The 26,141-nt window shown below is 38.9% G+C and overlaps 1 protein-coding gene across 3 annotated transcripts in view; it reads left to right on the forward strand.

The window, feature by feature from the left end:
• Nucleotides 1-324: 324 nt before the first annotated feature.
• Atp11c (ATPase phospholipid transporting 11C) overlaps nucleotides 325-26,141 on the forward strand; it is a 230,789-nt gene continuing 204,972 nt past the window's right edge. For 2 of the 3 annotated variants that reach the window (XM_055599589.1, XM_055599592.1), the window contains exon 1: nucleotides 1,136-1,282. In XM_055599589.1, the coding sequence (XP_055455564.1) occupies nucleotides 1,256-1,282 (27 nt within the window). In that variant the 5' untranslated portion in view covers nucleotides 1,136-1,255. Of the gene's footprint in view, nucleotides 349-1,135; nucleotides 1,283-26,141 lie in introns of those variants that run through there. The other variant, XM_055599591.1, reaches the window with a different exon arrangement.

Here is a 26,141-nt window from a genome sequence, read left to right on the forward strand (position 1 = left end):
CAGCATTCGGGGCTTATGTAATTTATGCTCTTTATCACATTTCCCATAGCTAAGAATCTACCCAAGTGTTTCTGATTTCCACACGCAGCTGGTTCAGAATCTTGGTTCAGCCCTATAGTCTCCGCAGTTTCCTTCCGTAACACTGTGAGCAAACCGTTGCCGGGCGTGTGGGGGAGCTCACAGGCCACAGTAGCAGGCTGAGAGAACTGTTGGACCACAACTCCCAGGGTGCACTGGGAGCATTGAAAAGGGCGGGTGATCCAGGAGAGGGTAGCAGGGAAATCCCGCCCCGCTGCGCAGCAGCTACGACACGAAGCCCGAGTTTACAACCTCACAGAGAAAGTGGAAGTAAGAGCGCTTAGGTGGGGTAGCTAGATGAAAGAAAACCAAGAAAGAAAGGAAAAAAAATAGAAAAAGAAAAAGCAATCCCCAAATCCTAGAAGGCGAAGACTACTTAGGTGGGAACCGTGATGGGTAACCTCTCTCATTTGTAGCCCAGGAGGGGGCGGCTTTTTTAACTACTCCCGCCGCCCGCGCCTCGCCCCGCCGTGTCCCCCCTCCCCCCGCCCGCGCAAGGGTCTCCTCCGGCGCCCACTAGTCCGAGTCTTCCCTCGGAGAGCCGCCACTCCCGGTCAGGAAGCGGGGGCGCCCGGCGGCCTGAAGGCGGGACGCGCTGAGGCTCTCTCAGGCGGGAGTGCTGGGCAAAAGCGCGGGGCCAACGAAGGGCTGCTAGCGAAGCAGCTCTAGGGACGAGTTCGGGCTGGGATGACGGAGAGCGTGGCTCCTCTAAGACACATGAAGTAGGGTCGGGCAAGGCTCGGGGTCCCCCAGGCAGGGGGTGTCCGTTGAAGCTAGCGGGCAGGGAGTCGGGCGGGGGCTAGGACAAGTGCGAAGCGCGGGGTGCTGAGCCCAGAGCTGACGGGTACAACGGGGCGCCCCCCTTTCCCTCTCCCTGGCGCCAGGCAGTGCTGGGGCCAGATAAGGGGAGCCACTGGGCCGCCACCCCCGGGCTGGGCGGGCGGAGGCTGGGGGCGGGCCTCGGGGAATGCAGGGGTGGGCGGGGGCGTGCTCGCGGGCGGGAGCGCGGGCGGCCAGGGGCGGGGACTCGCAGAGGCGAGTAGGGCAGGCTGCGGGGCAGCCGAGCTAGCCATCAGCTCTGAGCCGCGGGCCCACGCTGCAGTGTGTTTTGTGGACGGTGCCTCCCCAGACAGCCCAACGAAGAAGCCCAGCTTGGCAGCTCGCAGCCGTGGACACAATGTTCCGCTGGACTCTCAACCGTTTGGTGAGTACACTTGCCGCGTCTCCACGCATACAGGGCGGCCACCGCTCCGGCCCCTTCCCTCTTTCCTAGTAGCTGTAGGGGGACGAGGGGGACTCGCCACCCTTCCCCTCCCCATTTCCATTTTAACGGAAGCACGTTGCTCTGGGTGGCCTGGGTGGGGAGTCAGGTGGCGCTCTCGGATGTCCCACCATGCTGCAGGACCTTTCAGCCCTGCCTTTCCCCTGAGGAACTCTGCCTCAAAACTGGGGACCGCCTTGGAGCGGCAGGCGGGGGAGTGGGGGGGGAGGACGTGGAGGGGGAATCGTGCCGGGGGTGCTAGTGGCTCCCCGGGGGTCCCTCAGTTTCCCAATTAGTGGAAAATGGCGTTTGATTATCAGAGAGGAAGCTTTCTTTTGTTTCCTCTGCCAGGAGCACATGGAGGTAAACCTAGACCTGTCACTGTTGCCCCAAAAAAGAGCTAGGGGGCCAAGGGAGCTGGAGCCTAAAGCAGGACTCAGCCTTACTCTGGCTTCGGCCCCGTGTGCAGTTGCGGACCAGAGGCCGGGCAAACTTTGAGGATTCAGCCTCCAAGCTCACCTTGAGAGCGAGAGAAAAGCAAGGGCCTCTGGCAGGGTGGGCTGTGGCCAGCAGCCACATCGAGGAGGCTGTGCCAGCCTTGCAGAGCCAGAGCCAGGGACTGAAGCCTCGAAGATGATGCTCTGCTAACCAGCCACCTTTCCCTCATTTCAAGCCCCGAAGGGAATTGTATTTCTGTGGGGAGTTTGGCATGGGATGATAGGAAGGGGGAGGGGGGCAGATATTTCTGGCTGCTTTTGACTTTTCGGATTAACCTGTTTACTCACTGGGTACATTAAGAACAGAGCAAAGTAGAACAGTTTACTTATATGCTGCTGTTTGTAGGAACTTTACTAATTTCCAGAGGAAGTGGTGGGAATAAGATTTTATTTCTCCCAGGGATGTTAAAGAAAGCATTCATTCTAAAATTTTGATACCCCCCTGTAGTTAATGGAGAAAAGGCTTCCCACTTCTATCTTGGGATAGACTTAAAAACTTGGCAATTTGGGAACTTTTGTGGAGTCATTTCTAATTAAGTCATTGCTGACATATTTTTCATGGATCAGATAAATTTGCTGTCATCCCCCCCCCCCCAACACACACACATACTTTTGAAACTTTCACAAAATGCCCCCTGTTTTATAATTACACTTAATGCATCCCCTTTTAGGATATCATCAGCATAATAATACTCTGTTAAGGTTTTGCTGAATGTTAATTTTACTCAGAAACATGCAAAGGAAGGTGGTGATTCTTACCTGTGGCACTGACCAGCAAAGGTGCATATCAATGATCCAAAGAGCCAGGGGAAGTGGATTGTGCTGGATGCTTTGCTGAATCAAGTGACTAAAATTTGTTCTCACATTTAGCTTGACACTGTAAAAGAGCATTTTGCCACTGAGTTCTGTTTCACATAGGTTCTCGTGATTTTGAAGTGTTGTTTTAGGGTGATAAAAAGGAAAAGGTGACAAGAAAGCTAATTGTAATGCTTAGCAAAAAGCATAATTTCACATGGCACTCATATGTTAGAAAATAACTGACCTCCAGGTCATATTAAATTCATTAGCATAGAATTAAGATGCTGACATCCTCTTTTGTATTTTTAAAGCTGTGGACATTTGGAATTAAACAACCAGTTTTGATCCAAACACACTTCTCATTTGGTTTTCTTTTGCTAGGAGTAATCTGCATTTGTAACTATAAAAATTAAGCAGTGCTGGCCCACAAAGCTAGGGAATGCAGTAGAATTTGCAGCAGTTGTTGAGGTGCCAGCCTGCTGGTACTTTGCCTCTCTCCAAGGATTTCTGCAGAGACTCACTTTTTAATCATGTTAAAGGGAGCCTTGACTTACTGTTTCAACTAAGATGTACAGCTGCTCACATTTCATTTCACAACCCTGACTGGGTAAGACCTAGTAATTTGTTCCAGTGTCATAAGATTCTTAGTTCTAACTGAGCTCTAGGCCCAGAGCAGAGAATTAAACTGCAAATCATTGCACTGAATATACCATCAAACACTGTCAAATTCTCACTGCTAAAATGGCTTTAAATTTGGGGGTGGGTGGGGTGGGATGGACAAATGTTAAATCCCTTAGATTAGTAAAGCTTATGTGCTTTTGTCATCTATATGGAGCACATTCTTTTAGTAGCATACATATCTAAATCACTAGATCAGTAAATCAAAGATTTAATTGGAAATTTCAGACTTACACAGCCCAGTAGATACAGTCCAAGTTCTGTGTTATCCTTACAATTGTTTTAATATTTTAGCGATACAGCTATGAATTCTTTGAAAATCAATTATGCTTTTTTGGCAGCCCTATGTTAAATAAATTATAGTAATATTAGTTGTAGGTCATTGAAAAGAGAGGACTACATGTTAAAACGAGCCTTTCTTTGTATTTTAAACCTGGTATAGGAGGTAAGACTCATTTAGGAATCACATCATCATCTATATAGGTCAGTTATGCATGTTGAGTCATTTTTGAAATATAATTTCTTTTCCCTAGCTCCTCTCTTTTTAAGCTAAAGAAATAGTAATTAGTTGTACTTATTAAAGACCATGGCATGACATTGTTGCCACTATTAATTGTTTTATCTGTTGAACTTTAAAAAAATTATTTTATCTGTTACAACTTTTAAAAAAAATCTTTGAGACAGGGTCTCATGTAATGGCCTTAAACTCAATGACCTTGAATTCCTTTTCTTGCTTACACCATCCAAGTGCTGGATTGTAGATGTTTTTTACAACTGCTAGTATCCTTTTCCTTTTGACAGCCTTTTGTGGGGTTTTGCCTATTTGTTTGTTTGGTTTTGGTTTTTGAGACAGGATGTCTTATATAGTTCTAACTGCCTTGGAACTCATTTTGTAGATCAAGCTGGCCTTGTATTCACAGAGAACCAGCAGCTACTGTCTCTGGAGTCCTGGAATCAAAAGGAATGGGCCATAACATCTAGCTTATTTCTTTTTGTAGATAGTGTTGTTTCATAGTCTAGGCTGTCTTTGAACAATCTCTAACCCACTGTCTTAGCCTTGTTAGTGCTGGGATTACAGATGTGCACCAATATGCCCAGGTTTTGACAGTTTCAGGTAGAAGGAGAATAGTGGATATGGTGTAGAGCATTTTGGGAATTAAGCTTGTGGGGTGTCTTAAGAGCACTACTTATTCCTATTCAACATCTCCATAAAAACAACAAATAGGTAACAAAAGCTTTTCTTGTTCAGTTATTTTGCTTCATATTTAATTAGAAACCTGGACTAGTTGAAATTTAAGATGAAATTTAAATTTAGGGGCCATAGACTTCGATGTCATCTTGTCTTTTAATAAAATTTGTAGTGATTATAAGAATTATATAGTCTTGTATAAAGTTCTGTAACCCGTGGACTTAAAGGCTTAGTGACAGTCTCTCATAAATTTCTCCTTTTTATTTTATTAAATTATTTCTTGCTAAAGATTTAAATAAAATATCTTGATAAAGTAGATTAGGTGATTTTGTTGTCTGTGTGCTGTTAGTTTGTCAAAGGGATATTTGACAATACAGATCATTGATAATAAAGTTTAACACTAGCGTGGAAAATTAGAATAAATTTATATCACTGATTTTAGAAGTACTCAGACTGCATTGGTTCTATAAAGAAAATGTCTTACAAAAGAGAATGGGAAAAATTATGCTGAATCAAGAAAAACAAAAATTTTAAATAAGACTTAAAATACAAAATAAAATTAATGAAATAGATAGCTAATTTATTACTTTGAGTCCAGGGTAAGGCCACTTCAATTAAACAGAATGAATAGAGGTAATTAACAAAATAATTCAGATAACTGCTTTTTGTTCCAGGAGCAAGAAGGTTTTTTGGCCTCTTTGTGAAATTATAAGAGTAATTACATTTTTTTTCTGTTTCATTTGCCTAATAAACTTGTCCTGACATTGCTAAGTGTCAAACATAGTGATTTTATTTTGCTGTGCTTTGAAATATGCCTTCAGGTATGGATTGCATTAATTTTGCCATTGCATAACTTAACAAAGATCTATACATTTTGGCATCTACCAGAGAGTAGACACGTGTCTGACACTTGTGGGTCTGACAGTTGAACGACCTAAAAACAACCTTTTTACTATATTTCATTCATCATAATTTCCTTTTAATTTATATGGCTTTCTAAAGTAGTCTTTCTCCAGTGGGAAAGAATTAAGCGCTAATCCCTAGGGCATATGTTAGATGTGACAAATTAATTTTTTCTAGATAGTTTGGAGGAGAATCCCCAATTGAGAAAGGCTGTTTTAGACTGAAAGTAATTGTGGGTAGCTTTTAATGCTATACTTGGTACTTAGTAGATGTTTAGTGAAAAACTTGAGAATACAGCTTTGAAATGTTTCCATAGATAATAATCTTTACTTAAGAGCAGTGATTTCTATTAAATTCCTCTCTTGTTCAGAATGATTGAAGAATGGGAAGTTCATAGGTATGGGGAATAAACCATGTACCATTTAGCTGTTTCTAAGAATTACAGTATTAAGTTGGGTGGCGGTGGCACACACCTTTAATCCCAGGCCTCTAAAAGCAGAGGCAGGTGGATCTCTATGAGGTTGAGGCCAGCCTGTTCTACAGAGTTCCAGGACAGCCAGGGCTACACAGAGAAACCCTGCCTCAAAAAAAAAAAAATTATAGCATATATATCAAATGCTGAAACTATATTGACCATAATATTTTGTAGGTGATTTAGTAATTTTATGGTATTGGAAGTATTGTTTCACTCAACAAAAACTAAGCATCTACGATTTACTGGGCAATGTGCTAGGTCCTCAGGAATATATTGTAAGCAATGCAGAGAAGATGCCTATCCTGAGATGTTTTATTGTATTTATCACTATAGCCATAGAAAGCACAATGACTGCACTTATATAATTTATAGTATCCCTGAAAATTTGATCCCTATGAATAACCTAATGTTATATATTTACTATTTGTATTAATGCCCAAAATAGGGTATCTGATTTATTATTTTCTAGTGGCTTTGATGCCAGATAAAAGTTTGGTTGCAACTGATACCTTTAAAATGTTTGGAAAATTGTTCTTTTGAAAATAGTTGTTAGGCTGACCCCTTTTGCAAAATGAGAAACCTGTTTAGGAGTGCTCCATGTCTCTTTTCTCTCCTCCACTCTCCTCTCCTCTCTGAAAGAGTCTTGCCATGTAAACCTGGTTAGTTGATTCACTATGTACTTCTAAGGCTTTTTATGATGGCAGAAAAATTTTATGTGTAAATCTTTTATCTCAGAGCTTCCATCCAGTTGCTTGCAAAAAATATACCTGTTAGGTTTCCAAAGGTAGTGCTCTTAAAGCTGAGCCAATTCTTAAGGCCTCTGGTCTTTTTCTCCCCTTTCCCTCCCTCCCTTCTTTCTTCCCTCCTTCCTTCCTTCCCTCCCTCCCTCCCTCCCTCCCTCCCTCCCTTCCTTCCTCCTTTTCTTTTTTCTTTTTGAGAAAGGTCCTCACCAAGTGGCCTTTTGCCTGTGTGGCCTGGAAACTACTTAGGTAGACCAGGCTGACTTATAAATCATATAGATCCACCTGCTTTCTGAGTGCTGGCATTAAAAGCGTGTGCCAGACTAATTATTTTCTATCCAATATTTTTATTTAATTTTTATGGGTAATGGGTGTCTTGTGTATATGTATATCGGTATGCTGCCATTGTACCTGGTGCCTGTGGAAGTGACTCCTGGAAGAAACACTGTCTTAATGATATTCAATGAATTACTTTGTTTTGTGAATTCCAGTATTGAGTGGAAAAAGTCAAGGCTGGTTGCTTATCATCCATGGTTGATCAGTTCTTTCAGAGGGGGCAGACATAGGATCCAAAATAAAAACATTTTTTCTCTTTGATGTTGTTTGAGTTTCCTGTACATCTGTAGTGCTTTAAAAACAGAGTAACCTTTGTTATCTAAAATACCTGAGGGTGCGTTCTATGGTTGGATGGAAGAAGGTTCTGACTTTTCCATGTGAATTGGGTGTACTTCACACATTTATTTCTACTTGCTTAAGGTTTATTTTCTCCCCTGAAGTAAGTGAATATCAGCAGTGAATGTAAAGCAAACATATTAGTACAGCTGCAGCATATGTTGATACTACTGCAGATTAATGATGAATGAGTGTTCAGCACTGCAGATATGGGCAGTGCATTGGCAGACAGCCCCTCAATTACTGCAGTGTATGGATGGGTTGTCAGTTTGGCTGTCTTCTTGATTGTAAAAGACACAGTTTTTAGATGGTATTAGACTAATAATATCTGGTTTATGAAGTTGGTTGTATTTTTAATGTAAGACTATCATTGATATCATGCCCTATACTTAATAGACTATAGGAGGTTTGAAGAGGTCTGCCTGATTCAAGCCTGTATCATTTGTTTCTTAGGCTCCTCTTGAAGTATTAATGTGACAGTACTTTCCTAGTTAGGTCGTCTTCTCCAACATATTTTTGGAAAAAATCAAAACAGTGTTCTTGACAATGATTTTACACTAGCACATGTAAACTATAGATGCTCAGTAAGTACTTGTGAATTGTTTTGAACTGAAATAAAAACACAAGCTGAGTCTAATTATCGCTTAAAAAAAGCAGCCTCGAAGAAGCCTCTGTCTTTCTCAGCACTTGAGAGGCAGAGGCAGCCAGGTCTCTGTGAGTTCGAGGCCAGCGTAGTTTAAAGATTGAGTTCCAGGTTAGCCAGGGTAACACACAAAGAAACAATGTCTTCAAAAACCAAAACAACAACAACAACAACAAAACCTCTGTGTATTAGATTAACTTTTTTTAAAAAGCATATAACATGGGAAAATAGTATCTTTTTCACTGGATAGTATGCTATGCTATTATTTTGAATGAGAAAAAAAATAATTATGTGCTCCACTAAGTGGTCAGAAAAAACCTGTTTTTTATTGAAATTACTTTCCCTGTTCATCAGTAAGAGAACCTTTAAATCATTCCCTTTTCTTGGTATCTCATAAAACTGTAATTAATATACTATTTTTAGCTTTAAAAAAATTTTCAAACACATTTGTGTGCTTTTTGATAAATACACTTGGTAACACTTATGCTAATGCCACTAACACATCAAATATACTTTGTAAACTGAAGATGCAGTGTTAATTCTAGAAGAACTTTGTATTGCTTTTTATTTTTTATTATTTTTTATTTTTGATAAGGTTGTCTCTATAGCTCAGAATGACCTGGACGCTTTACTTAGCCCAAGCTGACCTTGAGCTCTAAAATTCTCCTGATTTAGCTTCTCAAGTGATAGGATTATAGGCATGTGCTGCGATGCCCATAATCCTTTATGTCATTTTACTCACTGTGGTAAGTGTAACTTATTTGAATTCAGGATAATCCTTAGTATTTAGTACTAAGACTGTAAGGTGAAAAGGCAGAACAGGCCAGGTATAGTGGTGCATGCTACAAACTCAGTGATGGGAGGATAACAAGCACAACTTCAGCTATACACTGAGTTCTAGGATAGCCTAGGCTACCGGAGACCCTGTCTCAAATATCACAAACTAGGAGCATGGAGCAGAGGAACTGCACATCATGAAGGATTTGCAGTTGTGTTGTGAAATAAATCTCAACCTTATGTGAAGGTGCTATGAAATACTGGCATTGAAAGAAAGTTACTTTCTCAAGGTCAGCAAGCCAATCAGCAATGGAGTTGAGTTTGTATCTGATACTAATAGAAACCATACCTTTTCAGTGTTTCCACAGCTATGCTTCCCAATAATGAGTCATTTCTTTTCATATTGTTGATAGAGTTCCCTGTTTGTCACTTACAGCAGAAGAGCAACCTGCCCGTGTAGTCAATTGATGCACCCAGTGGGGGAACCAGGAAGTATTGATGTTTCTGCAGTTTAGCATCAACACATGCTGGTTTCCTCTCTGGAGTATCACCAAGTTCGTGGATTTCTGTTTGGACTTTTATAACTGTCGAGATCTCTCCTTGTTCCATGTATTTGTGTTCCCAAAATTCATTTGTACCTTTCTCATATCTTCTTCTGTACACACCTTAGTTTATAGGCAGCAAATATAAAGATCCTTTTAGGCAATATAATTTCACATAGCAAGCACACCGATGACTTTTTATTTTAATTGTCCCGATATATATACATATATGTACACATATATATAGTACATATATGTATACATACATACATGGAGAGGGAAAAAATTCTTGGGCTAATAAATTTAAGGCAATATTTATAAATATTATTTTATTTCAGGATGAGTTTTGTGTTGAATAATCAAGGAAATCCCCAGAAATATATTTCTGGTTAGTCTCACATTTCAGGCTATTTATTCTTATAAAGGAAAAGCAACAATTCTGCAGCAATCCTGTATGTCATCAGGGAGTAGAAACCAGTAGGGAACAGTCACAAATAAATAACAGCTGGGTAGAGAAGATTATATAAGTTCTACATGTTGTGTGAGCAGTGGGGGTGCCCTTTAAGCTCCACAATTAATCTGCTTTGTGGCAATGTTGATTAAGGTGTCTGTAGTATAGTACATAACTTAATTTACTTCAGTTCCTTTTTCTTCCATTTTAAAGAAAACATAGGCTGGGGAGATGATAGTTCAGTGGGTAAGAACACTTGATTAGTGCCTAAATTCAGATCACAAGGACCCACCTAAAAGCTAGGTGCAGTAAGTTCAAGAATCTAATCCCAGTGCAGCCCTACTGGGAGATTGGAGGCAGAGACAGGAGAATCTCCAGAAGCCCACTTACCAAAGCTAGAGTCCTTTTATCAAACAAGGTGAGGGCTAACATTTGAATGTTTCTCTTTGCCTCTGCCTCTTCTGCCTTTCCTGCCTCTCCATCTCCCACGCACAGGATGGGGGTAGGAAAGGGGAGTAGCTCTAACCTCTCAAGTAACTAGCATGGTATGTATAGATGTGCCACTGTGCCTAACTTAGGCTTCTCTGAAAATGTTATATGAATCATAAGATTTTATATGAACATTTATGTCCTGTTGGGGATTATAAAGGATTATAGAGGATTATAAACAAGGTAGAAAGCTCTGTTCTTGAGACAGAAGATAAACATATAAGATCAGTCTTCATATGAAGCCAGTAGGTTGTCAGTGCCTAATTGAATAATTGACTAGCTGATTAATTGATTGTATTAGGGATGCATATAATCCAGGCCAGTCTCAAAGTCCTAATTCCCCTTGCCTCCACTATCTCAGTTTTGGTATCATAGATATGTACCAATGTGCCTGTCTATGGCCTCTTGAATAGCCTAAGAAGTAGACATTTAGAAAGACTGGGTCTTATTTTAGATGAAGAGTACTAATCCAATTTGTCATAGTTCTACCTACATTACCTAATTAATCTCCTCAAAGTCTTCATAATATCACAATAAGGGCTAGGACTTCAACATATAAATTTGGGAGGGAGGGGACACCAACATCTAGTCCATAACATAGCAGTAAGAGTACAACCTTGCTTTTCAGTGCTTTGTTTCCTATGGTAAAAATCTACATTTTAAAAAAGGAGATAATAAAACTATATATCAGGAAGTTTTAGATCTCTACAACTGTATAAATTTTTCCATAAACTTGTTTATAAAATCCATAACTCCAGTATTCTACTCTTCCAATTTGGAACAGTAAAATGGGGACTGGAATGAAATTAACATTTGAGGTAATAAATCACTACTTCACACAAAATATGTGCTTAGGTACCTCTGTAATGGATTCGTAACTTCAGAAACTTTATAGCTCTGGGGTAGTAATTTATTATAATCTTGTGTGCTGCTGGTCATTTATTCTTATTATTTATTTGCTTATTATGTGATGGGTGTTTTGCCTGTGTGAGTATGTGTATATGTTTTTATGTGTATGTGTGTTTGCGTGTATAAGCCTTCAGAGGACAGAGGAGAGGGTGTTGGATTCGAAGGAGTTACAGATGGTTATGAGCCATCACGTGGGTGCTGGGATTCAAACTCAGGTCCTCTGGATGAGAAACAAGCTCTCTTGAATGCTGAGCCATCACTTTAGCCTTGGTGGTCATTTGTTTCAAAATCTCGGAGGCTGACTTTTTTGTGCATTTTTAATTTTTTCCTATTTAATTATTTTATTTATTACAATTTATTCACTTTGTATCCCAGCTGTACCCCCCTCTGTGATACCCTTCCAATCCTGCTCTCCCTCCCTTGTCTCCTCCCATGCCCCTTCCCCAGTCCACTGATAGGGGTAGAAGGACCTCCTCCCCTTACACCTGACCCTAGCCTATCAGATCGCATCAGGACTAGCTGCATTGTCCTCCTCTGTGGCCTGGTAAGGCTGTCCCTCCCTGAGAGGGAGATGGTCAAAGGACCAGCCACTGAGATCATGTCAGACACAGCCCCTTACTAGGGAACTTACTTGGACACTGAGCTTCCATCGGCTAAATCTGTGCAGGGGTTCTAGGTTATTGCTACGCATGTCCTTGGTTGGAGTATCAGTTTCAAAAAAAAAAAAACCCTGGGCCCAATTTTTTTGGTTCTGTTGCTCTCCTTGTGGAGCTCCTGTCCTCTCCAGGTCTTTCTCTCTCTCCCTGCACAAAATTTGCCTATGAGTCTCAGCATCTGCTTTAATACCCTGCTGGGTAGTGACTTTCAGATTCCCTCTGTCGGTAGGCTCCTGTCTTGTTCCTTGTTTTCACCCTCTTCCAATGTCTATCCCATTTGCCTTTCTGAATAAGGACTGAGCATCTTACCCAGGGTCCCCCTCCTTGCTTAGCTTCTTTAGGTGTAGAGACTTTAATATGATTATCCTATATTTTATGTCTAATATCCACTTATAAGTGAGTATATACCAAGGTTGTCTTTCTGCTTCTGGGATACCTCAGGATGCTCTTTCCTAGATCCCACCATTTGCCTGCACATTTCATGATTTCCTTGTTTTTAATTGCTGAGTAGTATTCCATTGTGTAAATACACCACAATTTCTGTATCCATTCCTCCGTTGAGGGACATCTGGGTTGTTTCCAGGTTCTGGCTATTACGAATAAAGGTGCTATGAACGTGGTTGAGCAAATGTCCTTGTGTACCTGAGCATGTTTTGGGTATATGCCTAGGAGTGTTGTAGCTGGATCTTGAGGTAGCACTATTCCTACTTGTCTGAGAAAGCACCAGAGTGATTTCCAAAGCGGTTGTATAAGTTTGCATTCTCACCAGCAATGGAGGAGTGTTCCCCTTTCTCCACATCCTCTCCAGCATGTGTTGTCACTTGAGTTTTTTATCCTAGCCATTCTGATGGGTGTCAGGTGAAATCTCAGGGTCGTTTTGATTTGCATCTCTCTGATGGCTAAGGACGTTGAGCATTTCTTTAAGTGTTTCTCTGCCATTCAGTATTCCTCTACTAAGAATTCTCTGTTTAGCTTTGTACCCCATTTTTTAATTGGATTGCTTTTTAACTTATTTAGTTCTTTATATATTCGGGATATCAACCCTCTGTCAGATATAGGGTTGGTGTAGATCCTTTCCCAGTCTGTAGGTTGTCGTTTTGTTTTGATGACTATGTCCTTTGCTTTACAGAAGCTTTTCAGTTTCATGAGGTCCCATTTATTGATTGTTGCTCTTAGAGCCTGTGCTGTTGGTGTTCTGTTCAAGAAGTTGTCTCCTATGCCAATGAGTTCAAGGCTCTTCCCCACTCTTTCTTATAACAGGTTTAGTGTGTCTGGTGTTATATTGAGGTCTTTGATCCACTTAGACTTTAGTTTTGTGCAGGGTGATAAATATGGATGTATTTGCATTTTTCTACATGTGGACATCCAGTTAGACCAGCACCATTTGTTGAAGATGCTATCTTTTTTCCGTTGTATGGTTTTGGCATAAAAAATCAGTTGTCCATAAGTGTGTGGGTTTATTTCAGGGTCTTCTGTTTGATTTCATTGATCCTCCAGTTGGTTTCTATGCCAGTACCATGCAGTTTTTATTACTGTTGCTTTATAGTACAGGTTGAGGTCAGAGATGGAGATACCTCCAGAAGATCTTTTATTGTAGAGGATTGCTTTAGCAATTCTGGTTTTTTTGCTATTCTATATGAAATTGAGAAGTTTTCTTTCAAGGTCTGTAAAGAATTGTGTTGGTAGTTTGATGGGATTTGCATTGAATTTATAGAGTTTTTTCTGGTAAGATGGACAGTTTTACTATGTTAATCCTCCTGATCCATGAGCATGGAAGATCTTTCCATCTTTTAATATCTTCTTCTAATTCTTTCTTCAGAGACTGGAAATTTTTTTCATACATGTCTTTGACTTGCTTGGTTAGGTTCACACCAAGGTACTTTATGTCCTTTGTGGCTATTGTGAAAGGTGTTGTTTCCTTAATTTCTCAGCCTATTTGTCTTTTGTATACAGGAGGGTTACTCATTTTTTTTTTGAGTTAATTGTATGCAGCCACTTTGCTGAAGGTGTTTATCAGCTGTAGGAGTTCATTGGTAGAATTTTTGGGGTCACTCATGAATACTGTCATTTCATCTGCAAACAGTGATACTTTGACATCTTCCTTTCTAATCTGAATCCCCTTGATCTCCTTTAATCGTCTTATTGCTCTGGGAAGGACTTCAAGAACTATGTTGAAGAGATATGGAGAGTGTGATTAGGTATTCAGTATTATACCATTCTAAGAGTAGAGCATGAGTTGTGATTTCTTTTTATTACCATTGTATCACTACACCCAACTGGTGCCCCTTTCTCAAAACTGGCATTCTAGTCCAAGTCATATTCACCTCATTCCTATTTGTTGATCTTCCAGTTTTCTTTTATTTACTAAATAGTACTGTTTCCTCTCTATTGGTAATAGCAATAAATGGAATAACCATCTTTTATACTGCCATTTATTTTCCATTTTTTTTTTACCTGTATATATCAGTGGGGAGGGGTACACATAAGTGTGCAGGTGAAAATGCAGGAGAAGGACAGAGGTCAGCATTGGGTATTATTACTTAGAAGCCACTCACTTCTTTTTTTAGAGTCAGGGTCTATTATTGGGACCTTGGGCTCACCTAGTACATTAGGTTGGCAGGCTGGATGTTTGGCTACTGAGCTTCATGGATCCACCTGTTCCCACTTCCAAAGCACTGAGATTACAAGAATATGCTATTATACCTGGCTTTTCACTTGGGTTCTGGGAGTCAACGTGAAGCTTTAGTGCTTGGATGACAAAAACTTTACTGAGTGAACTATCTCTTCTACCCCTCTCTTCCTTTTAATCCTCTTCATTTACTCACTCTTATCAGCAAACACAATAGTTTCTTTATCTGAACGTGCTTTTAATAGCTGCCTATTTCTTTTTCATGACCAGTACCATCCAAGTCCAAGCTAGTGCTCTCATTTATCTGTACCATTGCAATCGATGATCTTACCCATTTTTATACTCTTCTGTACAGCAGCAGAAGGATATTTTATAAATAAATACCTCAGTGACTTTTCACTGGTTTCAGAATTTGTAGGTATTGTTCTCTCTGTCCCTTACATTTGTCATTTTCTGTTAAAAATTGAGATTAAATTATAATTCATATAAAAATCAGCATTTTGGATTATACATTGAAGTGGTTTTTAGTACAGTCATAATACTGTATAACCATTTAATTTAGTACATTTCCACCATTTCAAAACTGAACCCTGCTGTTATCAACTGTTAGTCCCAATTACCTTCTTACACCCACCTCTGATAGTCCACAATCTACTTTTCTCTACCAGATTTGCCAAATCCAGACATTTCACATAATTGAAATAATGTAACTTAGTTTTGTGCTCATACTTGTAATCCTAGTACCCAAAAGGCTGAGGAATGTTTGAACAAGCCCAGCTTCTATAATGTGGTCTATAGACCACAATATATGCTCTATTGTAACTCTTTTCTTAAGTATATTTTCAGTGTTCTATTATATCCTATATCATATATCAGTACTTTATTCTTTTAAGGATGTATAACATTCTATCATAGGTATATACCACATTTTATGCATCTGTTCCTCAGCTAATGGGCATTTGACTTATTTTTACCTTTTCTCTGTTGTGAATAATGGTTCTTTGAAAGTCTTTGTATTTATTTGTATTAGTGTTGACTTGTTTTCAATTCTCATGAGTATATAAAGAATAGGATTTCTAATTTATGCTATAATTCTATGTTTTGATTTTTTTAGCAACTACCAAAGTGCTTTTCAAAGTTCTTTTAAAATAACCTGGTGTTTATTTTTTGTTTGTTCATTTTTTTTGCTTGGTTTAGTTTAGTTTTGCTTTGAGACAAGGTGTCACTCTGTCTCTAGCTTACTTGGAACTCACTGTGTAGAAAGTTGACTCCAGAGTTGTGGTAATCTCGTTTCCTTTGCCCCTGGAAGGTTAGGGTTATGGGTGTGTTATATCACATTTGTCTTACTTTTATTTTATGTTTTGAGATGGTATCTCATATAGCTCATGTTGGTCTTGAACTTCTGATCTTTTTGCTTCTACCTCCTGTTGTATTTTTTATTAATATTTACTATTGATATATCTTTTAGTAAAGCTGCAGTTAATCCTAAACAGCTGTATTACCACACAGAGACTAGGATTTATTTAATTAACCTAGAACACAATGCTGGGCAATAGTTACTCCATCCTAAACCTCCCAGCCTGCCTGCATGGTTTCTTACCATTCAGATTCACCAATTATACTTGCTTTTAGTGATATCTTAGGTCTGGTTTATTTCTCCACATTGTTCAAAGACCTCTCTCCCAGCTTCTCCTCTCTCAGCTTTGCTCTTCTCCCTCCTACTCCTTCCTCTCCTCAGGTTCTTCCCTCTCTCTCTTACTCCTTCCTCTCCTCCTGCTTCCTTCTTCTTCCACTCTGAACCAGGATGCCCCACCCTATCCTCTCTATTGCTCAACATTGTGGCTGGTTGTTTTAATTGACAATTTAGAGAACAAATGGTGGCATGTTTACACAAACTTGAGACATATGATGCTTAGAATAAGATCACAATGCAATGTCCAGATTGAAACCAGATAGTGGGGGAGAGAAATCAGCATTTGAATGAACAAGGATAAGGTGTATACATTCCAAAAGAATATTATACCAACAACCTCCCAAGTACTCTTGCCACCACAACCAGCTTAAATGATGTTTATTTTTAATAGCAGTTAGAAGCATAAACATAAAATTTACTAACATAACTGTTAATTGTAACCTTGTCTAGTACAACAGATTTATAAAAGTGAAACCTCTAGCTCCCCATTTTCTCTTCCTTTATGATTTCTATTAGAAAAGGCTTGATTTTTTATATATGTTTATGATGAAGCAAAAGTGTTTTAAGCAAAAGGTGTCACAAATGGAAAGAGTTTAGAATCTCTAGTTTAAACATTTGCATTGATTATCAAATAATATGTTAAAGGTATTTACTATAATAACCAAATAGAGTGAACAGAACTTATTTTTCCCGTTTACAGGTAACTGATAATTTTCTTGTGAGAAATTTTAAAGACAGTGTCCATGTAGCTCAGACAGGCCTCATACTCACTGAATAGTTGGGGATGACCTTGAACTCTTCCTGTTTCCACCTTCTAAGCACTGAAATTATAAGTGTACATTGAATTTTTATGTAGATTTTTTGGAGATTGTTTAAACATTTAAAAAGTTTTATTGAAGCTTCAGTGGTGTCTCACATCTTTAATCTCAGCACTCGGAGGCAGAGGCAGGTGGATCGCTGTGAGTTTGAGTCCAGCCTGGTCTACAAAGTGAGTCCAGGACAGCCCAGGCTACACAGAGAAATTCTTTCTCAAAAAAACAACAATAATAATAACAACAACAACAATAAAACCTTTATTGACGTATTTGATATTATTTTCTTATTTAAGCCCCTATTACATAAAGATGGGAATAGTCTTAACTCATGTGTGTCAAAATTTAAAGGAAAATATTTTTGTTTTTGGTGCTGGGGATTGAACTCAGCCCTGCCACATGCCTTACTACTGAATTACACCCCAAATCCTGAAACAGGTGTTCCTTTTTTACCTCCCCCACACATTTTGTCATTACTTGGGATATTGTCTGATGTTACGATGCCAATATTTAGAAATCATTATTTTAGGAAACCTTAAATTGCTGATCCATCATTTCATCAGTAAGTTGCAGGTATATGGAATTGGCTCAATTATAGGTTGTTTTGTTATCTTCTTATGACTATCACAGCAGCAAAAACTAGAGTTGTACCATGACCTGTTTTTTTTTCCATGACCTGTTTTATGTGTTCTAGAAGCATTAGTTTCTTATACATACTTGCATAGTATGTTAGTAGGATTCTCCAGAGAAATAAAACCTATAGATATATTCAGAAAGATTGATTATGGGGAATCTGTTCCCAGAATTATATACTCTTAGAAGTTCTAAGATCTGCATTTGGTAAGCTGGTGACCCATAGTTGGAGTCCAAAGGCTGATTGGATCAAGGCCCAGGAAGAGCCACTCTTTCAGTTTATTTTTTTTTTCTCTTTTGAGACAGGGTCTTTCTACATAGCCTTGGCTGTCCTGGAACTCATTATGTATACCAGGTTGTCTTCAATATCACAGAAATCTTCTTGCCTCTGCACTCTGCCCTCTGCCCTCTGCCTCTGTGTGCTGGGATATAAGGAGTGCACCAGCACAATAACTTCAGTTCAATTCTGAAGGCAGGAATAACAAATATTCCAGCTTGAAGGTTATCAGAAAGGAAATGTTCTCCCATACTTTAAGGAAGGTCTTTGTAGACCATCAGCTGATTAGATGAGGCTCACGCATATTAGTAATATCAATCTTCTTTGCATATTATACTGACTTAGTGTTAAACTCTCATCCAGAAACACCCATATAACACACATCTATAATAATGCTTCACCAAATATCTGTTCACCCTGTGGCCCAGTCAAGTTGATACATAAAATTACACTTATTTTACAGGACCATGTGAAGATGAATGAAAAATTCACAATGTCTTGCTAATGGTAAATAACTGCAGTTTGCTGACCTTTCCATATGTAAAAATGAATGGCTTGGGGATTTAATGGTCTTTAGGGTTTCATGAATAGCATTGGTGGAAGGCTTTAGAGATCATTTATTAATACAACTTTTTTATTATCCCTGAAGAAGTAACCAGAGAGAATGAACATTTTTGCCCAGGTTTATTTATTGAATGGGAGCTCAGAAATATACGATGCAAATATATGGAATTTCAGGCTCAGCTGTTTCACCTGTGTACACAGTTTACTCATCTATGATCAATAAGAGCTCCTAGGTGATTTATATCTCAAATTCTTTCTCAGTTTATAATTCTGTGCTATGAATGTAGGTTTCACAGTCCAGGCGTAGATTATGTTTTTACTATTTTTTATTGAGTTCTTCACCTGTTTCTGCTTTATTTGAGACTCTGCAACAGATTTCTGTTTTTCTACCAGTGGCAATGAGTTTGAATCTTGAGTGAAAATACTGACAGTTTTTAGAAATAGTGTTCATGGACTTTTGATAGTATGATTGGAGATGAATGTAGACCCATGTCTTTGTTAATTCTCTGTTCTAGTGTTAAACTCAACCCTATTATATTACTTGCTTGGCAAACAATACTAAAGAAAAAGACTTTTGGTGTTAGAATACTGTGGTCAGGCTTTCTATAGAGTAAAACAACTGCCATTATTTCCAAAGAGGTACTCATCTCTTTGTTTATGGATAGTTACCTGCAAAATGGTGGCTAAAGAGAGGCAGTTCTTGGATTGGCTAGCTGAGTAGCAGCTGCTAGGAAACAGTAAATATGAGTAGACAGGAAGTAAATGAATGATATATGTATGCATTTGAGAACCAATAATTTAGTGGAAAATTGGATTCCATAGTTATTCTAGTTTAATTCATCTGAAACGATGGCAGCCATAAGCAAGGGTCTCACTTCATGAAATAGATTCTATAAATACATTCTATTAAGTTGTTGGAGGCACACATGGTGGTACATGCCCTTAATACCAGTACTCAGGAGGCAGAAGCGGGTGAATCTCTGAGTTCCAGGCCAGCCTGGTCTATGAATCGAGTACAGGAGAGCCAGGGCTGTTACACAGAGAAATCCTGTCTTGAAAAACAAAGAAGCAAACAAAAAGTTGTTGTTGGGGCTGGAGAAATGGCTCAGCAGTTACGAACACTGGTTACTCTTCCAGAGGATTTGGGTTTAGTTTCCAGACCCACAATTGCTCTGTAACTTTTGTTTCAGGTAATCCAACACCCTCACACAGATATACTTGCAGGCAAAACACCAGTGTACATAAAATAAAAGTAAATAATTATTTTTTAAAAAGTCATTGCCATTTGTGAAACTAGGTTATACTGTTGACCCTGATGAAAAATTACTAGAATAGCTGTAAAGGAGTGTAATTAAATATGCTTGTATAAATAAAGATTGGGTTACTTTTCAAGATACTAATGAAGCAGTGCAATCAAAATAAAATCAAATGTAATCAAATTGGAGGACATAATTGACTTTTAGAATTCACGTTTAGAATTAATAATTTGAGGGAATTATATGAAATTTTCATTGCATTAAGAAATGTCTTTTTAGTTTCTAATATGTACCTAGTATTATGTAAGTTTTTTCAGGTAAGGGACAGGACATTTTTTTTTAATGGTGCACAAACTACCAGTATAAACCTGGGGAAAATTACTTCCATTTAAAAGAAAGGATCTTTAAACTCTTTCACATTTATTTTTAATTTATGTATATATGAGTGTTTTGCCTGTATATATTCCTATGTGCTATATATGTACAGTGACTACAGATACCAGAATGGGATGTTGGATCCTCTGGGACTGGAGTTACAGGTTTTTGATTGCTGCCATGAAGGTGCTGGGAATTGAACTATGGAAGAACAGCCAGTGCTCTTACCCACTGAGACATTTCTTCAGCCCCAGATACTATCTTTTTAAAACATTAATATTTGGTACATATAAAATAGATAAAAATAAATGTATAATAATGACAATTTAAATATTAGCTGCCTAACTTGAAAAATTACAGTGTGATTTATCTATAATTCTACTATCACATCTCATGTTCCTTTCTGCTATCAGAAAACTTTCAGCTTTTGTTTTGTTTCGTTCTTTGAGACAGGGTTTCTCTGTGTAGCCCTGGCTATGTAGAACAGGCTGGCTGGCCTTGAACTGAAGAGATTTACCTATGTCTGCCTCCCAAGTGCTGGGATTAAGGGCGTGCACTACCATTCCCAGTGAAACTTTCTGCTTTTATAATTAATCATTATTTAAAAAGAACTACTTGTTTTAAGCCAGATGTGCTGATATATACCCATAATTCCAGCACTCAGGAGGAAGCAGGATGTCTTTGAGTTTAAAATTAGCAGGGGTCACATGGTCAATTTGAGGTCTTTTTGGGCTACATATTGAAACCACAATTATATGCAAGCCTGCATAAAACATTATTTAGTTTTCTGGTTTAAAGTTTTATTAAAATGCCTAATACATTTTTAACTCAGGAATATATTTTATAAGATTTTGTTTTATTTATGTGTGTATGTCTGTGTGTGTGTCTGTGCATGTATTTGTGTCTGTGTGTCTGTTAGTGAATGTACATGTGTATGTGTTATGGTCTGTGGTAGTCAGAAGGAGGGACCCTTTGGAGTTGGTGTTTACAGGTGTGTTTGAATTTCTTAATGTGGGTAGGTATTGGAATCTGAACTCTGGTCCTCATGACTGAGTAACAAATTCTCTTTATCTCCTGTACTACCCCTCAATCCCTTATAAAGTTCTGTGGGTTTTTGTTTGTTTGCTTCAAATATGGATATAATTTATCCATGCTGAGTAATAATCCACTTTGGGAAGTATATTAGTTGACTTGTCTAATTGCTGCAAGAAAATACCTGACAAAAGCAATTTAAGAAAGGTTGATTGTGGCTTACAGTTTCAGGAGATAGTAGTATATCTTAGCAGGGAAGGCTTGGCTGCAGGAGCAAGAAGAGGCTGATCACATGACCACAGGAAGCACAAAGCTTGTATTTAGTATGCTTTCTGGGTTTGTTTCTTCTTTTTCAACACTGGTATTACAGGTGTGTACCATGGCTTTTACAACACATTTGGGACCGAACATAGGTCCTCATGCTTGTGTGCCAGACACTCTACCATATGAGCCTTCTCCCCAGACAATTGCCTGTTCTTTTTTGGTGGATTAGTGTTCTCTGTGGTCTTTTGTTGTTCTTATGATCAGCACTTACGGACATTATTATGTCTTTAGTTGTGTGTATATATATCTGTAGGATATATGCTCATATACATACATAGACTTACATATAGAAAATTTTACACATGCTACTAATGATAGGTCTTGAATTTCATAGGAAGTTGTTCAGTAGTTACATTAATATGTTACCATAGTAGCTATGTATGAGTTTCCATTTCCATTTCCCCTCCACAGGGTCTGTCTATGTAGCACTGGTTATCCAGGATGGAATGTGCTATGTAGACCAAGTTGGCCTCAAACTCACAGAGGTCCAGCTGCCTCTGCCTCCCGAGCACTGCGATTAAAGGTGTATGCCTCCACATCTGGCATTTTCAACACTTGTTTGATTTTCCCCCTCTTTGGCAGATCTGCTTTATGAAATGTTATTTCCCAAGGCCTGGGCTGGTAGCACACACCTTTAATCCCAGCACTCAGGAAGAAGAGGCAGGAAGATCACTTCAAATATAACGTTAGCCTGGTCTACTTAGTTCAGGACAGCCAGAACTACATATAATAAGACCATGTCTCAAAAAAATTACTTCCTTCAGATCTTAATACCTGGTTCTCTGATTACTGTTGAAATTAATCATCTCTGTTTATATTTGTTGACCATCTGTGTCTTCAATATGTGACGATGTTTCAGTATTTCCTTTAAAAATTTATGTGTGTGTGTGTGTGTGTGTGTGTGTGTGTTTGAGAGAGAGAGAGGGAGAGAGAGAGAGTTTTCTGTGCATCACATTTATGCTGGTGCCCACACCTTAGGAAGAGGATGCCAGATTCCCTAGAACTGGAGTTATAGGGGTTGTAAGCTTCCTGGTGGAAGTGCTAGTAATCAAACCCAGGTCCTAAGCAACAAGAACAGTAATCACTGTTAAACACCTGAGCCACCTCTCCATCCTCTTGTTTTTTTCTTTCAGACAGGGTTTCATATAACAGTCCATGCTGGTCTTGAACTTGTTATATAGCTAAGGTTGGCATTGGATTCCTGATCCCTCTGCCTGTACCTCTTGATTGTTTGGGATTACAGGCATGCAGCACCACATGTGGCTCATTTGATTGTTTCCTTGGACATATTTTTTCTGATACTGATTTATGAGACATTGTTATGCTCAAAACATTAGTCTTATTTGTTTTTATGTTACCAATATCTTATTTAAGTTTGTGTGTTTTCTGTGTTCTTCTCTCCCTTCCCCCCCTCTACTTTTTGTTGATGCCGAGGCAAGCACAGTCTATCATTGAGCTATACACATCACTAGCTCTTACTGGTTTTTAAAGCCTTTTCATAAACAAATGTATTAGTTACTTTTCTTGTTGCTTTGATAAAATACCTGACAAAAGCATCTTAAGAAGCAATTTGCTTTCACAAGGAAAGTATTAATGACGGAAGTGTGAGGTGGCTGGTCATTCCATTCACAGTCAGGAATCAGGAAGATGAATAGTTTCTCCTTTTTTATTCAGAAGGGATAGTGGGAAGTTCATTTAATGTTATCTTATTTTTAGGGTAGCTCTTCCCTGCATAGTTAAACATTTCTGAAAACACCCTCTTAAGCACATTTAGAGTTGCTGTTTCATGCTGTTTCTAAATCCAGTCAGTTTGACAATGAAGAATGACTATTACAACAATTTTCTATTTTTTTTAACATTTGTTTATATTTTTGTAAGTGTGCACATGGGTGAAGAATTGCCACAGCACAGGTGTTGAGGTCAGAGGACAACTTCTGGGAGTCAGTTATTTCACCATGTGAGTTCTAAGGATCAGACTCAGATTCTGAGGTTTCATAGCAAGCACCATTTGAGCCATTTTGTCACCCACTCCCCTTTTTAAACTTTATTATTATTTTAACTTTTTTGTCTTTGTTTTAGGGGGCTTTGTTTTTGGACAGACAGCTTAAAGTCCTCCTACTTATGTTACCCAGGCTGATATCAGACTGTGAATGATCCTCCTGCCTCAGCCTTTGTAGTGCTGTGATTGCAGGTATGTACTACTATGGGTTTCCTGTGTGTATGTGTGTGTGTGTGTGTGTGTCTGTGTGTGTGTGTTGGTGGCGATGGTGGTCTTGTACCACCTCTGCACATGTGCATTGACTAGAGATGATTTACTTTCCTCTGCCCCTAGATTTCTGGGATTATAGGTGTGTACTACCATATTTGTCATTCGTTTAGTTTATTTTATGTTTTCAGACAGTATGTCATGTAGCTTAGGCTGGCCTTGAACTCCTGATCCTATTGCACTATGTATTTGTTTTCCCTGAACCTGGAGCTATGCTGGTTGCCAGCAGGCCCTAGCAATCCTCCTCTCTCAGTGATTCAGTTACAGGTGTGCATGAGCACACCTAGCTTTTTTGTATAGGTGCTGGGATTTTGACTTCTGCTTGCTGACCAAGTAAGTGTTCCTGACACTGAGTTCATGCCAAAGACAACCCCTACCCTTACCAGGGAACCCACTTAGACAGTGAGTCTATGGGCTACATCTGAGCAGGGGTTTGAGGTCCTCTCCATGCATGTTCCTTGGTGTGGGTATCAGTCTCTTCAGGGCACCCAGGGCCCAGGTTTTTTTTTTTTTTTTTTTTTTTTTTGTGTGTGTGTGTGTGTGTGTGTGTGTGTTTGTTTGTTTTGTTTTTTCTCTATTGATCCTTTTTGGAACTCCTGTCCCCTACAGGTCTTTCTATCTCCCCCTTCTTTCATAAAATTCTATGCATTCTGTCCAAAGTTTTGCTATGAGTCTCAGTCTCTGCTTTGATACATTGATCAGTGGAGTTTGTCAGAGGCCCTCTGTGGTAGGCTCCTGTTCTGTTCCCTGCTTTCTCCTGCTTCTGATGTCTATCGAATTTGCCCTTCTGAGTGAGGATTGAACATCTTCCATAGGGTCCTCCTTGTCATTTAGCTTCTTTAGGAGTGCAGGTTTTAGTATGTTTATATTATATGTCTAATAAAAACTTATGCGTGAGTATATACCATGTGTGTCTTTCTGCTTCTGGGTTTCCTCACTCAAGATGATATTTTCTAGTTCCCATCATTTGCCTGCAAATTTCATGATTTCCTTGCTTTTAATAGCTGAGTAGTATTCCATTATGTAAGTGTACCACAGTTTCTGTATCCATTCCTCCACTGAGGGATATCTAGTTTGTTTCCAGGTTCTTGCTACTATAAATAGAGCTGCTATGAACATGATTGAGCAAATGTCCTTGTATAGTTGAGCATATTTCAGATACATGCCTAGCAGTGGTATAGCTGGATCTTGAGGTAACACTAGTCCTAGTTTTCTGAGAAAGAGCCAATTGATTTCTAAAGTGGTTGTACAAGTTTACATTCCCACCAGCAGTGGAGGATGGTTCCCCTTTGTAAATATCCTCTCCAGCATGTGTTTGTTGTCTCTTGAGTTTTTGTTCTTAGCAGTTCTGGTGGATGAAAGCCAAAATCTCAGGGTCGTTTTGATTTGCATCTCCCTAATATGACTAAGGGTGTTGAGCACTTCTTTAAGTGTTTCTCAGCCATTCTATATTCCTCTATTGAGAATTTTCTGTTTAGCTCTCTACCCCATTTTTAAATGTATTACTTGGTTTGTTGATGTTTAAATTCATAAATTCTTCATATATTCTGGATATTAACCCTCTGTTAGATATAGGGTTGGTGAAGATCATTTCCCAATCTGTAGGCTATCGTTTTGTACTGATGACAATGTCCTTTGCTTTAGAGAAGCTTTTCTGTTTATGAGGTCCCATTTATTGATTATTGATCTTAGATCCTGTGCTATTGGTGTTGTGTTCAGGAAGTTGTCTCCTGTGCCAATGAGGTCAAGGCTCCTCCCCACTTTTTCTTCTAACAAGTTTAGTGTCTGGTTTCATGTTGAGGTCTTTAATCTACTTGAACTTTAGTTTTGTGCAGGGTGATAAGTATGGATCTACTTGCATTTTTTCTACAGGTAGATATCCAGAGAGATCGGCACCATTTGTTGAAGATGCTATCTTTTTCCATTGTTTTGTTTTGGCATCTTTGTAAAAAATCAAGTATCTGTAAGTGTGGGTTTATTTCTGGGTCCTCTATTTGATTCCATTGATGCTCTAGCCTGTTTCTCTGGTAGTACCATGCACTTTTTATTACTGTTGCTCTATAATACAGCTTGAGATCAGGTATGGAAATACCTCCAGATGATCTGTTATTATACAGGATTGTTTTAGTGATTCTGGGTCTTTTGTTTTTCCATATGAAAATGTTCTTTCAAGTTCTATAAATAATTGTGTTGGTATTTTGATGGGAATCGTATTGAATCATCTGTAGATTGCTTTTAGTAGATGGCCATTTTTACTATGCTAATCCTACCAATCCATGAGCAATGAGAGATCTTTCTATCTTCTGATATCTTCTTCTCTTTCTTTGTTCAGAGACTTGAAGTTTTTTTTTTTTTTTTTTTTTTTTTTTTTTTATTCAGGTCTTTCACTTGTTTGGTTAGAGCCACACCAAGGTACTTTATGTTATTTTGTGGTTATTGTGAAGGGTGTTGTTTCCCTTATATCTTTCTCAGCCCATTTGTCTATTGTATACAGGAGGACTACTGATTTTTTTTTTTTAGTT

Source organism: Psammomys obesus, unplaced genomic scaffold, assembly GCF_907164565.1.
Source record: "Psammomys obesus unplaced genomic scaffold, mPsaObe1.curated_primary_1811, whole genome shotgun sequence".
NCBI classification, from domain to species: Eukaryota; Metazoa; Chordata; class Mammalia; order Rodentia; family Muridae; genus Psammomys; species Psammomys obesus.